The following is a 17,175-nucleotide window of genomic DNA, read 5'->3' on the forward strand; positions in this document are numbered from 1 at the left end:
TACAAATACAAAACGCACAAACTAAAACACCTCACGAACTGTAAATCACAAAATGTGGTTTACGCCATTTGCCCCTGTAATCTTCTTTATGTCGGGCAAACTAACCAAACTATAAAAAACAGAATTATCCAACACAAGAGTCGGATGAACTGCAGAGTCACCACGGCACCTCTGGTCTCCCACTACCTGGAGAAAGAGCATCAAGATACGGACATAGCTTGGCAGGTGATAGAACAAGTCACCCTACCACCCAGAGGCGGAGATATCAAAAGTCTCCTTAACAGATGTGAATGCAAATGGATGACACTATGCAATTCCGTTAATGATGGACTGAACACTATTGATGAGTGGAACAGCACCATTGCTATCTGAACTTAGCCCTTCCTCTCCTTTTGTCCTCTAAAATCTACCTTGTCCCTTGTCACTTCATTACCTCTGTTAAAAACGTGTACCGCCTACAATGCCCATAATATGCAGACTAATATGCCTGAATAATGTCTCTGATAAATAATCATTCATGGTCCATATAATTATTGTTAACTTTTTTACACATGACCACTGTTACTCTCCGTAATTATTGAACCACGTTGTTCTCTTTTTAATTGAATTGCCCGTATTGTCCCGAATTACACAATCATGCCTACATAACTGTACTTAGCCATGTTACGGTACTGCTTCACTTGTATTTATTTGCATTGTGATGTGTTGTTTTCTGTTACGCGTTTCTTCCATCGGTGGGCTCAATCACCGCCATCTGTCCACATAGCCCTCCACGTCATTCAGGAATGCCGCACCTGCCCTCTTACGTCATCCCCTGCCCGCCCACACCTGAACCGTCCACTCCCCCCGCATCCGTCTTTAGCCACCCAGAGTTGCCGGCGTCTTCTTGACAACCTGGATTGAATCCGAACCTCACTCTACGAGAGATTGACTCTCTTATTCCCCCCACGCGATCACGTTTGGATCGACGCTACTCCCTCACTTGACGGGACCGAATTGATTTACCCGCCTTGACGCGCTGAACCGGAGCCCCGTAATTCAACCTCACGGGACATCCCAGACTCAAGATTTAATCGCCTTGAGTTGTTCCCGTTCATTGGAACTCACATGATTCACCCTGATTCCCGGAACCGATTTGGACCATTGACTTCACCAGTCAGAACCTCCCTTACCCTCCCCGACAAACCTAACTATCAACACTGTCCATCTATCAACCCAGTCCTGATGAAGATCCCAATTTAAGAGGATCGAAAGGCCGTCGACCACACAGCGCAATCGAAGGCGCAAACATACAATGTGGTTAATCTAAGACTAGAGCCAGCCCCTAGTGAATCCAAATAGACCACAATTCAGCTGGAACCATATTGTTGCCTCAAGTCACTGTATATATTCCTGCACTAGTCACCTTGCGCCGTTTTTCTGTTCATATTGTCAATTGCGTCGCCACCGTGCACACCACTTGCACTTCTTGAGCACCAAGTACAATTAGGGTTGTATTAATGTGTTTGTTTACAGTGCTGCTACAACTGTAACTTGTCAAATTCCTGTTTTGGATATATATGATGCCATGAGCACATTTATAACTACAAAAGAGTCTCCTTTGTCCCCAGATGTTTTTTACATATCAATTGTAATTGTCTTCAAATAATACCTGTTGGGATACCATATGTTTGTATTGCCTAAATGCAGCAGGCATATATATATATATGCTTGCAAAAAAAATTATAATAATAATTGCATGTAATGTGAATAGAGTGGTACAGGTGTTTCCTAGCAAGCAAGTGTACTTGGCACAGAAACCCTTTTTAGTTTTGGTGCTCATCACAGGAAAATATGATTGTTACTGGTGGAAAGAATATGTACTATTCGCTTTGAATCACTGTAACCTAAAGAAAATTTACAAACATACGAGGATTACTAGAAAAAATGAAAACAGTATAAACAATGGAAATAAAAAGTAAAATATAATATTGGACCACCAGTCCTAGCACCAAAGAATGATTATTTTAGACCGATATGCTCAAGTGATCATTCCAAATGACATCACTCACATTGCAAGGCAGCCAATGGCTGAAGAGGGATGATCCATTGCACATTGCTATATGCTGTGGTGAATTGAATGTGGAAACATTGTTAGGAGGCCCAGGGAACACATGATTGAATGGGCTCAGATTGCTTTAATTAAAGGTTTTTTTTTAAACTGTGGTGTCCTGGGGCTTAACCTCACTATTACACCCATCACTGAGCACCAACTCCACCTCTTTAGCACTCCACATTTAGGTTATCTAGGTTGAGCAGTGCAGAGCTTATTCACGGAGGTGGTGTGAGGTCAGAGACTCAGAACTAAATCAATCAGCAATGCAAGTCAATAACTCAATAGCCAACCTTTAATTTGTTGTTAAAAAAGAAATAATTTTCTCACAACACATGTAACTCAAAACCACTCATAATATTACAGACTGTAGCACATTATATTGGGGATACTGATAACTTTCGGCAGTTACAGATGCAACAGTTTTGGCTAGTGATGTGGGGCAAACGTGCGTATTTTGCGTATGGTAGTTTGTGCTTAGTACTTGAGGCCTCCCATTCAAGGACTGGAATCTGTGTCGTTTTTACAGAAGGTTGTCCTGATCATGGACCAGTCTTTCCTCCCTGTAACTGGGGACATAATTTGCCCCCTACTGTACTCTCCCGAGTTTGCACAATGCTTTGGTGTTGTTTTTTTTTGTTGGAGTTGCAAGGAGCGCCTACATTCTTATCCGAGTGCTCTCGTTCCAGCTCTGCTGACTGGTGCTCGAGCAGCAACAATGGTGTGGTGAATTAGGTAAGTGGGGGTAACGCTAGCACCACATGACAAACATGCAGTGGAGCTGCAGTGCTCGTCGCTTTTTGGATCTTGTGGCTTTGATTCTTCCTCGAGCTCAGACACATAGATGTCCACACCTGGTTGCAATGCTGGGTGCCTAGCTGTTGGTTCAAGCCTCCCTTCGAAGTAGTACTCCTCTGGCACTCTTGGTTTGTTTTTCATGGAGTTTGCGGTCTCGTCTCAGTCACATGGTTTCTTGCTGCTCGGTTTTGCAAATAAACTAAACTGTACACAAGTTCCTCAGTACCCTCCTTCCACATAGGGCACACAGTCTTGCTCCCACTTCGGGGTCACTTTGGGATCCCGGGAAAGCTACCTTTCAGAGCGATGCAAGTCTTGGTGCTTGCAGTTGATGTTGATTCGTCCCACTTCAGCTTCTTTACTGCCCCTCTTCTGAGCTATATGTTCCTCAAGCAAGGTCACCCCCAATGCCAGTTCTGAGCAGTCCGCTTTCTCCCTCGAAGCATGGTCCCCGCACCTCCTCTTGACGGTCTTTGTTGAATGTTACGTTCCCAGGTTTCTGTTTGGTCCCAAACCTTGCATGGGGAGATGGTGGTACGTACCCCAAACCTGGGGTACGGAGACTGTGGACTGTGGATTTCGGGTGAAGAAATCTAAGCACATTGGTTTGACGTTTGTGTGCCCCATTTTTATATTAAAATTGTATTCAGAAATTGTGAATTCCAACAGTTAGCTTTGGACTAGTTCTGGGCAGTTCTGCAACTTTGTCTATTTCACACAGACTGGTCCAGGTAGTACCTTTGCTACCAAGCACTAGAAGGAAATTGGGGAGGAGCAGACAGTTTATTTTCTGGAGAGACCGAAAACAAGGTACAAAAGAAAGGCAAGCAATTCCATTTAGCTACCTATTAACTTGTTGGGTTAGCCAGGATGAGCCAGGAATTTCAGGGGGAAATTCATTACGTTAAAAGGGGACCTCTGGCTCCTCCCCTCCGCCTATAGTGGTCTGAGCCACCTGAAATGATTGCTGGAATGTCCTGAAGGAGCCCTGAAATTCTCTTCTGCTGCCTGTGCTCTTTCAAACCATCCTTCTTAGGTACCACTTGGAAGTACCAAACACAGAATGGATTCCAGTGCGGCTTTGGCCATGTGCGTCACTTATACTCCATACATCAGTCTTCTACACAGGCAGTAAGTACACACATACAACATCCATAGACTAACTAGGCGGGCTAAAGAACCGATAGCAAGGGACAGGGGGGCTAATTTAAAAAGGTGGAAGAGGCCAGTAGTTCTCCTGGCACAAATAGGTAAAATGGCCTGCCCTGCCTCTATAACGCATACTGTTGCCTCCTCGGTCAGTTCTCTACAGCCTAACGTGCTGATAGCAGCCATGACGGTAAGAAGCATATACATGGAGTGCCCCTACAGAGCCTGTCTCTTTTGTCTGAATCTGTAACACAAAAATGCCCCCAGTGCACATACATGATTGTCGTACGTGCTGGGGTGGGGGTCAGAAATCTACAGCTTGCAATGAGGAACTTAAGCCAATGAGACATGCTGGCTTGAGCTAAATAGAGGATTTTTCTCCATCCCAACATGGAAGCAAAATATGAATGAGAGTTGAGCACACCAATGGAGATGACTGCCCCAAAGCCCCTCTATGTGTGTATATATTTTTTATGTATGCATTTTTCTTTTATTACATGAGTGTGGCTCGACAACTAAAACTGTTTCTAGGTCCTATCTAATGATGGGGTAGGTATACCAGCAAGTAATCTCTGGGCCTTCCAGGGAACTATTTCAAGGAGCCCTGCATGTGTAGATTGTCTAATAGTCTTACTCAAACCTAAAGCAACCTCTCCTGTGCTCACAGGAACTTCAGATGTAAACAACAGCATGAATCGGTTATGAGAGCCTATCTTTATTGAGCATGATTATGAATTTTATGTTAACGCTGTTTTCATTTCGGCAATCTTAGGTCTGGTTCAGCAACCGTCGAGCAAGATGGCGCAAGCAGGCAGGAGCGAATCAACTGGCAGCTTTCAATCATCTGCTGCCTGGAGGCTTTCCACCAACAGGAATGCCCAGCCTTCCACCCTACCAGCTTCCAGACACTGGCTATGCAAGCGCCCTATCACAAGGTGAGTACTCATGGGGCCTGGGGCAGTCCACTCCCTAGTACTATTGGTGTTCTCTATGTACAATCTGGGACGATCCAGGATCCTTCCTCTTTCCAGTGATATCTGAGTATACAGTTCAGGATTTACCTGACCCTTCTCCCAGTGCTCTCTGTGTACATCAGGAGGCCTCCGCCTTATCCTCTTGATTCTGATTCTTTCTACATACATTCCTTCTCCCCGAGTCTGTGCTGATACGCTCCTGTGGGCTGATTTAGAGTCTGCTGAACGGGTACTCCATCACGAAAGGAACAACTATCCTCTCCGCCATATTACAAGTGCAGTATATCATAGTGCACTTGTAATAAGGTGGATGGGAGAAAGTCACATTTGTGATGAAGTACCCATCTGGCAGCCTGTATACCAGGCCCTAAGTACAATCTAGGACACCATTGCTGGCTTCTATAGATGCTCTCTACGTAGATAGATACGTGCATTCTATGTCCCGCAACCTGAAAAGAGTCTGTCCACAGAGGATACACCCCACAGCCTGAAGAACTTCCATTCATGAGTATAAGTCCCTTAACCTGAAAAGCGTCCATTCCTAGGGTGATGTGTCCCACAGGCTGAAAAGCATCCATCAGTTGGGTACCCACAAACTTGAAGAGTGTCCATCCATAAGGTGGTATGTCCCACATCCTGAAGGGTGTCCATCCATAAGGTGAAATGTCCCAAAGCCGGAAGAGTATCCATCCATAAGGCCATATGTCCCACAGCCTGAAGAGTTTCTATCCATAAGGTGAAATGTCCCAAAGCCTGAAGAGTGTCCATCCATAAGGCCGTATGTCCCACAGCCTGAAGAGTTTCTATCCATAAGGTGAAATGTCCCAAAGCCTGAAGAGTGTCCATCCTTAAGGTGATACGTTCCATACCCTTTGGAACCTTCAGTCCTATAGTGCGAAGGGCGTCTGTTGTTAGTCATATGCTGTGCAGCCCGAAGAGCGCTCCTCCATAGAGTCCTGTGTCCTACAGAGCAGAGAAGTTTTAAGGCATGGGCAAAGTGGGCAATGGCCCAGGGCCTTAGGCGGCCCTCCTATAAAGCCAGTTCAGGGATTCTTGCCCTGATGATGTTGAATAATTCTTACACAGATTGTTTCAAATACCGTTGTGGTGTGTGAGTCTATTACAGACATTTTGTAGAGTAATGCTTTGTTTGTATTTTATGCAACATGCATAAAAGTTCTTTTTAGATCTAAACAGGACCTTACATATTCATATGTCACAAAGATTATTTGCAGTAATATTAGTGATCTGCTGCTGTGTTACAATATTGAAAACACGTGTCACTATCCCTAAATATTAGATGTAAACATTTAGAATTTGCAGAAGTGTGCCTGTGCACTGTCGGTGACCTGGCCTAAGAGGGCATCAACAGGGCTAAAAGTGGATCATAAATTCAAAGCTGTTCCGAAAAGGGGTTCCCAAAATCCTTAAGATGGGCCTGCTACATACAGAGCCATATCTCACAACTGCTGAAGAGCTTCCCTCCTCTGTGTTATATACTCAAGTCCATATCGCAGTCAGTAAAGAGTTTCTGACACAGTGACGTCTGCTAGAAGAATTTCAATTGCAGGATTATATTTACCATTCCCGGTGCTCCAGGCCGTCTTTGCTTGCATGCTGTTTTACCTCAGGACAAGCTGGTGGGTTGTGTGCATGTATGAAGGCCATGCCTTAGTCTTATTCTCCTGCGCCATCATTCCTTTCAGATGGGGGGAGCACCGTGCACAGACCCCAGCCGCTGCCGCCGTCCTCCATGCACCAGGGAGGCCTGTCCGCTGCCGAAGCCAGCTCGGCCTACGGAGCCAGGCACGGCTTCTCCAGCTACTCCGACAGCTTCATGAACCCCGGCGGGCCGAGCAACCACATGAACCCCGTCAGCAACGGGCTGTCCCCGCAGGTACGGGCGCTGTGGGGGAGAGGAGTGTGTCTCGGTGTGTGTGCTGTCCGTATCCGTGGTGTGTGCTTGTGTTCTTTACTGGGGGCACTCAGGGTTGGAGGCTTCGAGCGTGCACTTTTCATGGTGGCGACTGAGTGAATGAATGAACTCGCCAATACATGGCAGTTATGCGGTGCCTCATCAATTGACCGCCTCTCGGCACTTATGACTAAGAGGTGAGCTTTGGTGGTTTGCTGTAGAAAGTTCTCTTCCAAGTCTAAGCCGTTGAATAATGTCGAGAGTTTGTCTCAGATGTATAATGATGCGGATGGTCAGTATAATCGCTGAGGTCTGTATAGATTGAGTATATATAAAAATAACAGTACAATATTTACATCAGGAAGGCCAGATGTCCAGTATAACCACTGAACTTCATATTGATTTACTTATGTAAAAATAATGGTACAGTATTTAAGATACGGATCCAACGTAGGTCTAGGAAAGCTAGATGTTCAGTAGAACCACTACGTTATTTATAGATTAACTATCTGTATAAATAATGGTATAGAATTTAAAACAGAGGTGCCAACATAGTTCTAGGAAGGCTGAATCCATGACAGATTTCAGTACAACCACTGAGTTCCATAAAGATTTAATGTATGTTAATGCTATGTTACAGTAGGTACGCTAGGGGCGTCCAATGTAGTCCAGGAGGACCAGATCCATGCCAGATGTTCCATATAACCAGTGAGCTGAGCGCCATGGATTCATTGTATACGATGATGTCCTGTAATTCTGGCATGAAGCTGTCCTTCCTGGAGCTACATTGGACACAGGAATCAGCTGATGTGGGTTCTGTGAAAACACTGGAACATCAATGCCTTCGATGGTGATTTAAAAGCCAAGGAGAGTCAATTGACATATCAACCGCTGGGGTTCTGTAATTTATGTTCTGTGAATGGGGATCCTCAACTACAGGGGTGATTTGGTTCCCTAAAGGAGTAAATTTACAAAAGATTTGTGAGGGCGCTAGGATGACCACCTCACTTTAGGTTTTAATGGCCACAGTCCTGAACTTTTCACCGACCAATCTTTGTTTTCATCCTTATTAAGGTGAGTAGTTCAATGGAGGCAAAGCAAGAGTACACTACCCAGAACACACTAGGCTATCCCACAAAAGTCCAAGACTTGACACAGTTTTGTTAATGATTTGGAGGGTGATAGCCACCCTATTGTGCACTCACATTACACAACACAAAGCAAAACGTAGTAACAATTTACGCTCTATAATATAAGAACAGCCCACGAGGGCAATGAAAATTTGCGTTACAACGCCCAGGGGCCTACACAAACGTTACTAAGTTTAACCCACAGTGTTTTTTGGAGGCTGCTTCAGAGTCTCTTTACAAAATCGCTAGTGACTAATTTGCAGCATTGCCGTGTGTGGCTGGTGGCTCCAACACCAAAGTGAACATTATCGAGACTGATTGAAGCTTCATTGGCAACAGGGATCACTTCCTTTGGGGCGGAATAGTTGTGGGACATTTCCCGCTCACAACCACAAGTCTGGTTTGCTGAAATCCAGATTTTGTAGAACCCCCTTGGGCACTATGCTAGGTGTCTTAGATCTCAAGCCCATTGCAATATTGACTTTTGTTTGCTTCCTCCAATTCAAGCTGTGGATGCAAGGCTTAAGTAAAAAATAAAAATGTTAGCAATGGTGGCAGTTTACAAAATAGGGCCCTGTGCTAGTCTGGGTTTCACAAACTCTTTAATGTATGCAGAAATTACCAGGGTGGTTTCAAAAAACCTCCAAAATCTTGAAGTTTGTTATTTGTATGTATATCAGGGGTATGAAATTTAATAAAGGATCTAGTTGTCCATTGAACAGGTTGCTTCATAAATCTACTTGTCCTGTAAAAAATCCACTTGTCCCTTTGGTGTCACGAAGTGCGGGTACAAATTATGGCAGAAATTGCCTTATACAAGAGCTTTGATGATAGCACCCCAATTATGTCAGTGCTCATGCTATATAGTAGGGTTTGAATTCTAGCAATTCTCTTATTTTGCCATCTTTCCACAGATCTACGTATTGGGTCCTGACGTAGCGGTAAGCTGTAGATAGTTTCAGGATTGGAATGCCCTTTTGAGTCAGTGTAAACCTACTAACTTGCATGTTTCGAGGTTTTCAGCAGCTCTTCTCTAATATTTTACCATATTGAGAAAGATTAGAAATTTACTCCTGACGAGCAGAAGTATAACTTCTTCCAGGTTGGGGAAAAAAGTAGTTGGAGGGAAAGTGAACTTGTAAACACTCAACAGATTTTCACATGAGCAAATCTACACATGCATATTTGTTTGTGCTAAAATGCAGTTCCTAAATATTTTCAAGTACAATTTCCTAGTCTACTTCTGTAAAATCATGAAGGCTGTAAACAGGCACTAATGCAAGGACATATCCCATGGCTGCATTTTTATGACTTCCTTTAAGAATTAGACCCCTAATTAGTTCCTGCAATAACCAAGACGTTTTGTGTTTAATACAATTCTATCTTTCTATCAGCTGGCTTTACAGTGAGTGACAGCATTCTGCTCTTTCACAAGGACCATATCTGTACACAAAGTAGTTTTGTTCAGTGCCTGAAGCTACAGTGGCAGTGTGTGCTTTTTGAGACAAAAATAATTTTGCTTTCTGCCAGTGTTTGATGTAATGGTGAGGGCCAGGAAGCTCCCACAATAACATTTTGTAAAAAACCCTGTAAAAAAACAAGACACGCATTGACCACCAATGTCAGACTTATTGCCTTAGTCAATGCTTGTTTATTTTCATGTTTCCCAAAATCTTGCTGAAGCTGGTTACGCTGATTTTCCTTTATGAATATTTTTGAAAATAATAGCATGCATCAACACATTTTACTAAATGATGCTTCAAAGAAACGGTACCTAAAATTTCACATGAGTTTAGCAAAAGTTTTTTTTCCTAGTTGCATTTATGTGAACATTTTCTTTTGAAATCAAAGAATCATCCGTCTTGCTTTCAAGCGTATGCAAATATTTGCTTCTTTACAGTTAGCATTCTGGGAGCATTTCTTGAAGCCTCATATTGTTAAACTTTGCAAACATGCGTACACATTTATATTCCGGAACCACAGTCGGTAGTGCAGGCCCAGCATTCCTTAAACCGCTCACCATAATAATAAAGGCTTTGCAATATTGACCCCCAAATACAAGTTAGAACAACACTTAATTCAGTTGATAAGCCTTGATGAAAGTTCTTTTACTCCAGTTAGGTGGTTATATGTCCTTCTTCCCCCATTACACAAGAGGAGACAGATCTTTAATATCTACAAGATTTAGATCCATAAGTCTTGATGAAAGTTATTTTACGCTAATCAGGTGGTTGATCCAGATAAATATGTCCTTCTTTCCCCATCCCACAAGAGGAGACAGATCTTTAATATCTACAAGATTTAGAACCACATTAATGCAAGACAATTGATACCTTGCTTGAATTAATCAAAAAAACAAAATCAGAAAATACAGCATGCGATCTTTCAAATGATTCTGTAAATAATTAAAGTCTAGAAACCCCCACATGACAATGAATCTCAATCTAACTTACTTCAGCCGAAGTGAGCGTGATTTATTTCATAATGACAGTAATGAAAAAACATACCACAAAATGAATAAGAAGAACAACACTTTTCAAAGTTTACAGATACCCGGCTTCTCCCTCCCTTTGGGCTCGTAGGAATATGAATGGGGGCAGACTGGTATCAGTCAGGCACACTGCATCCCACCAATCATTTAGCAGCAATACCTTTTTCGCCGCTCACAAGCTTTCAGTAGCAAATGCTTGAGACGTGTGCAGGTTAAAAGACTGTGCTGTTTGTAGAAGTGCCAGCAAATTCTTAGTGAGAGCCGAGCTGCAAGTCAAAATTCTTCCAAAATATTGAGTTTTTAGTATCAACCTGCACTTATGTCAACTAACCAATATGGACTTCATACATGTCACTGATTAAGTGGATGTAGAGTTTAGAATAGTAAGTCTATACCTACCTGTACATTCTTACCTTGATGAGATGTTGGTAGCCGATATTCTTTAACTGATATAGCTGTAGGTCAATATTACTGACCTTGGTATTTTGAAAGAATTAGAGAATGGTCGGAGAGAGACGTCTTGCTTAGGAACAGAGAACAGCCAGCTCCTTAGTAAGGTGCTCAATGCTGCGGCTGTGCACAGCCTCCCAGGCTGTAGGAACTGGCTGTGCTACAAACATCGCTGTGAGCCAAGGTGCATGGGTAATTACAGGACAGAATGGAGACCCTACTGTCATCAAGAAGCTCTTTGTAGGGATCCACCGGAGGTCCCTAGGACTACCATTCCAACTGCGCTTCCGTTCTGGACCTACGTATGCAATGGTTGAGGTTAAAGCGGCTATTCACAACCTCAGCCTATTAAGGAGAGTCCAAGAAATGTAACACATGTTTTTGTTGTCTGGGAGATGCCCCTTATTATCACACCCTGAAGTTCCCTTTGAATCATGCCATCCTTCATTCCTCCCATACCCAAGGTCAGTCGCTTTGTTCAAACACACTAGCCTCACATTTAGCTCGGCTTGTTGCTGTGCCATGACTGATGCCATCCTCGCGGGAGCCTGCACTGCTGGGCTACTCAGTCGCTGTCGCTCTGCCGAGACGGATTCCGTCCTAAGGAGCGTTCCAAATGAGACGCGCCCGATTTGTGAGGGGGCGGTCTGCGAGGGGGGTTAAATAGCCAGAATTATGAAAAAACTGATGCAAATCACTGGTAAAGAGAAAATTATGTGCAATTACCGACCGATACTGGGCAGCTCTGCCCACCCCGTCCAACAAGATCTCATTAACAGGCAGAAAATAAGATTGAAATGGTGCGTAAAAGAGCTGAAAAATGAATTTGAATGCTGCATTTGTCCACAATTACCCCCGCGTTCACACATATTTTATTGCAGTTTTTTATTATTCTTAATCTCTCCATCCCTGAAAGCAGATTGGAGCCGTCGTGGCATTACAGCGGCTGAGGGAGGGGGTATTAAGGCTTCCCGCGTCCCTGAGAGAAAGCGGGCCTCGCGGTGTCTGGGAGGACGCTGTGCGGGACAAGGAGCCTTCTCCAGATTAGCCTGCACCGTGGAAGCGCATGCGCGGCTTGAGCGACATGGAGAGAAATCAAATGCATCCTTTGCTTGCAAGACTTGGCTATTCTTACTAAGCCCTCCCCCCTTTCTTCTGTTTCTTGCTATCTTTGTTCTCTCTTTTGCTACTTTTGACCTCTTTTTAAGACCTCTCTCTCTGTCATCATTCAATTTCACCTCTGTCATTTTGTCTGTTTCTTCTTTTGTCTATTATTTCTCCCCTTTTAATCAATTTTCAATTCAATTCATTAATTTAAAACATGGCTAATTGGCACAGTTTCCTGATTTGTAAAGGTTTCTGAAGCTTTACTCCTGATTCCCTGAGCCTCTGATGTCATCACATGATAGCAAGTATTTTGCTGACATTGCCTTTGTTGCCAGTCTTGTGAAGTAAACAGACCTCATTGATAATCCTCCAGATCAGTTGGATATCAAAATATGGAATTTAAAAATACTGACTCACAACAAAAAAATGCAAGATATTACCTTGCACAATATTGTCATGGTAAGCATAGTTAGGGGAGTGCAGAATTTCTAATCTAACTTCTAATTCACATCCATTTGCATTGACACTATTATGCAAGTCAATATCTTTTGACTAATATTGATGTAGGTCAATATTTGAAAGTCGATATGGTGGTACTTCACCTGCCATGTTAGATGGCCTAATGTCTCTGTGTAGTTTGGGTACATAGGCCTATGGTCGCTTTTCTGGTGGAGCCTCTATTGCTCTACTTTCAATGTTTATATGTGCTTGTTTTCATTTTCAGTCTAAACCTGTGTTTTACAACCCTAGATTTCTCTGCCTGTTTCATCTCCAACCTGTAGCCCGTTCCCTGTGCTCGGTCAATGCTTGCCTATCTTTTGGATATTCAAGTCAGTCACTTGCCCTGTGCTTGGTCAGTATACCTGTAGAATAATCGGGTCTGTCTGTTCCTGTCAGACTTCAGCTGATAGTTGCTGATCCTGTTCTTGGTCATTATGTGGGATTCCAAGTTCTGTCCTTGAAGGTCTGTTTACATCTCCATCTTTACCTACAAAATCTATACTTGGTCATCAATTGCGTTTGCCCGGAATTCCCATGTCTGTCTGTGCCTATTTCAGTCCTCAGACCCTGGTCATTACCCTGTTCTTGGGATCCTAAAGACTGTCAATATCGGCCTGGTTCCATCTCCATCCATGTCCACTGGTCCTGCACTGGTCATTAATTGCATATGTCTGGATTATCTAGGTCTATCTGTGCCTAGTTCAATCTTAATTCCTCCAGTCATTACTCTATCCACTGAACCTGCACATGGACATTAGTTGGATATGTTTTGGGATCCCTGTGTCTGCCTCAGCTTCTTTTCACCTTCAACCTGCGGTTGACCCCCCTCTGTATTTGGAGATAATGTTTCTTCCTTTCGGATCTCTGGTTTGTCTGGGTCTGTTTCCACCGCATGCAAGTTCTTCCGGATCTTGAACGCAGTCATTAATTGCAGGTGTTCATGGTTATTTATTTTGAGCAAATATTCTACCAGGGTGTAGCTTAGATGGAGCAGACTTTGTCATTTAATTTTCTGGGTGTTGTCGACGTGTATGAGTGTCTTTGCTAAGCTTCTTTCGATCGTAAATCCAATGTTTTTGTTCATTGTTGCTATTATTTCTTTAGTGAGTGTCAACCGTAGACTTTAGTATAAAAAGGTTTTAAACTGTCAGGGAATTTTTTGTCTTGGCAGCCTGAGTTTGTAGTGCTTCGAACTATAAAGACTTCTTTCTTCACTAGAAAGGATGTAGTGTTGGGTTGAGAAGCCACCAAGTGAAAAAAACACAGCTCGAAACTTATGGTTGTAAAATCGAAACATGGATATGTGTGATGGCTGAACTATATGTCTGCACGCGTGTGTGGATGTGTAGAAGGAGATTTACCGATTTAAAAAAAAAAAATCTTTTTATTGTTTTAAACACACAAACAAGACATCAAGGTGGGCCAGCACAAGCAATCAATGTCCAAATACACATCTGGAGATAGAACAGTGCAGTGCATAAATATTAGATCAACATTTTGGATTAATTTTCGAATCGTTCGTCATCATGGTCCGATCTCTCCACCAATAACCCACATCCAACCCTAGTTTAAGGCATGTTACAGTGCGCCATGCGTGGCCCCCCAATCGTCTAGAACAGTTCCCACCCCTGCTGCCAAAACCATGAGGTAGTTAAAGTGCGTGAGTAGTGTACTGTTCTGGTGTATAGTCCGTGTAGATAAGGAGATTTACCGATGTCTGTACATTAACGTGTTGATGTATGTACATGCATGTTTTAGATCGATATAGGGGTACGCCAGTGAAAGTGTGCGTGGATGGATACATTTTTGGTTACTTCTAGGAAACAGTAATCTGTTTGTTTTTTGGAGCAAACAAATTCACGGGCATCCTCTTGGAGTGTCTGAACAGGACTCTTCTGCTTAGCAGGGTGGTAGGTAACGGACTCTACAAGCGGTGCATGTTCTTGATTCCTGTCCATTACTGTAATATTTCTTGGGAATTACATTAGCCCTCTTCACTGTCCCTGCTGTGGTATTCTACCAGAATATTGTGTATTAAATACTATCCTGGCCATAATATTGACTAACACTGAATTGTGACAGTAAGGATGTATAGGTAAGTTGTGGTTTACTATTCTTAACTCCACAGCTATGTATGTTGCTGATATTTATACCCACATCTTCCACTGGTGTGGCCGCTTGGAATTTTTGGGCTCTCATGGCTGCACACATTCGGAGGTGAGCCCATATCGGGGCTCTGTGGAGTATGCATAAGCACATATCTGGGCTTTCTGTTTGCATTGCTGCACATATCTGGGCTGTCTTTGCATTACTGTGCATATCTGGTGTCTGAGTGTGCATTGACTCACTCTAGGAGTCTTGCAAACCAGTCACAAGGAGGAGACGTAGTTCGGATGGTGCATGTGGGGTACAAAATTTAGGATGTGCTGTACTTGCTTTTGCATGTCCAGATGGTCGTATACACCCTGCGAATTTGAATGGGGTGCACACCAGAGTGTATAAATGTGGTGTTAAGTGACACGTTGTAAGATCAACTACTTTCATGTTGTGGTGTCTGTTTATAGGCAGCAGGGTTCAGGAGAGGAAACAGTCCGGATGGTGTGCTTGTACTGTTGCCATTAGCGTGGTTCTGTGATGTGCTAGTTAAGACAAAATCAGAGTGTAAGCAGAAGAAGTCAGGGTGCAAGTTTTAGTAGGCGCAGAAGGGTAGATCGGCTAGTACGTGGAAATGGACAATGAATAAAGTGTGATCCCTTCAATAAAGTGGGCCACCAGAAGGGCCATTGTGAATCACTAGGAACCCTAAGAGGACTGTTGTGGTTTGTTAGTAATGCAAATCATGGTTACCACTGAGCGAACTGCCATGAACCAAGCGGGTATAGTAGGCTGCTGTAAGCAAGATGGAGTTTCACTGTGACAAAATGGAGTAAGAGCTGAAAAACTGAGACCACTATAACTGCTGGACCGCATGCCCTTTTTATGGTAGAAGGTTAGATCCAGCACGTTTTCTGCCTGTGTCACCTTATTCAGTTACTACACACTCTGTTCGCAGATAAAACTAAATAGACACCATACTTACAACTGTGAGGGTCTCGACCATCATAATTGCACTGATTTTTAAATTCCTTTGACTGCGAGTCTTCTCACAGGATGAAATATATGGCAAATTTGATGCTTTCCCATGGTATAATATTGTGCCGCTGATTTACTTTGAGTGCCAAGGAATAGCACTGGCCGGGTTATTAACTGTGGTTCTGGTAACAAGTTTAGGTGACCAACTCTTTTGGCACATAACTTTGGAACAGTTGGGAGAGGGTGAGTTGGGCAGAACATTGCTGTTTTTTTTCTTAGTGCTGAATTGTAACTGGTTCCCATGTAATGCCAGCATGGCCAACATAAATAAATATGAATGCTGAACCACAATTTTTCTCTCTTTTGGAACACAACTGAATAAACTTACTTCTATGGAGAATTGGCCTATCTTGCATTTGAGTACCCTACAATTTGTAGCCCTACAATTTGAAGCACCCGAGATTGATCAAGAACACGCCCAAATTACATATCATCAAAGTTAAAGGGATTTTGAAAGGAGTAGATAGCCTGCAGAGTGACAGAAATTGGATATATCCTATACTTTCTCTCTGCCTGGCTGTGCTCTCCTCTCTCGCTGCCTGGCTCTGCTCTCCTCTCATTCTGTCTGGCTATGTTCTCCTCTCTCTCTGCCTGGCTCTGCTCTCCTCTCTCTGCCTGGCTCTGCTCTCGTCTCTCTGCCTGGCTCTGTTCTCATCTCTCTCTGCCTGGCTCTGCTCTCCTCTCTCTGCCTGGCTCTGCTCTCCTCCCTGCCTGGCTTTGCTCTCCTGTCTGTCTGCCTGGCTCTGCTCTCCTCTCTCTCTGCCTGGCTCTGCTCTCCTCTCTTAGCAAAAAAACGATGGATTTAGGCCCAGATCTCTGTACTGGGCTGAATGTATGACATTGTTCTGCATTCTGTCCACAACTGTTGTTTTTGCATTTGTCACCCCGAGTGGGACAGGTATGCTCAGACGTGAGTCCCCTGGTCTCCGTGCAACTAAGCAAAAAACAATGGATTTATGCCCAGATCTCTGTACTGGGGTGAATGTATGACATTGTTCTGCATTCTGTCCACAACTGTTGTTTTTGCATTTGTCACCCTGAGTGGGACAGGTATGCTCAGATGTGAGTCCTGTGCTCTCCATGCCACTGGAATCAAGCTATCCTGGCTGATGAGGGCTGAAATCCCAAAACCGGTCCTAGGATGCTTGTTTACAGGCCAGGGAAGACCTGGCTTGGCAGTTCCGGCTGGACTGTTCCCATGGGGCACAGGGTCAAGACTGATTTGCTTATGGCTGGGTTCAAACTGGAATGGCATGGTGAGCAAAAAAACGATGGATTTCGGCCCATATCTCTGTACTGGGGTAAATGTATGACTTTGTTCTGCATTCTGCCCATCAACTGTTGTTTTTGCATGCGTCTCTCCTCTCTGCCTGGCTCTGCTCTCCTCTCTCCCTGCCTGGCTCCTCTCTCCTCTCTGCCTGGCTTGTCTCTCCTCT

At 43.6% G+C, this 17,175-nt stretch overlaps 1 protein-coding gene across 2 annotated transcripts in view; it reads left to right on the plus strand.

Moving 5' to 3' along the window:
* PAX7 (paired box 7) overlaps window positions 1-17,175 on the plus strand; it is a 267,766-nt gene that overhangs the window by 183,982 nt on the left and 66,609 nt on the right. For both annotated transcript variants that reach the window (XM_086921698.1, XM_086921699.1), the window contains exons 6-7: window positions 4,812-4,974; window positions 6,720-6,910. In XM_086921698.1, coding sequence (XP_086777824.1) covers window positions 4,812-4,974; window positions 6,720-6,910 — 354 coding nt within the window. The remainder of the gene's footprint in view (window positions 1-4,811; window positions 4,975-6,719; window positions 6,911-17,175) is intronic.

Source organism: Lissotriton vulgaris, chromosome 5 (assembly GCF_964263255.1).
Source record: "Lissotriton vulgaris chromosome 5, aLisVul1.2, whole genome shotgun sequence".
NCBI classification, from domain to species: Eukaryota; Metazoa; Chordata; class Amphibia; order Caudata; family Salamandridae; genus Lissotriton; species Lissotriton vulgaris.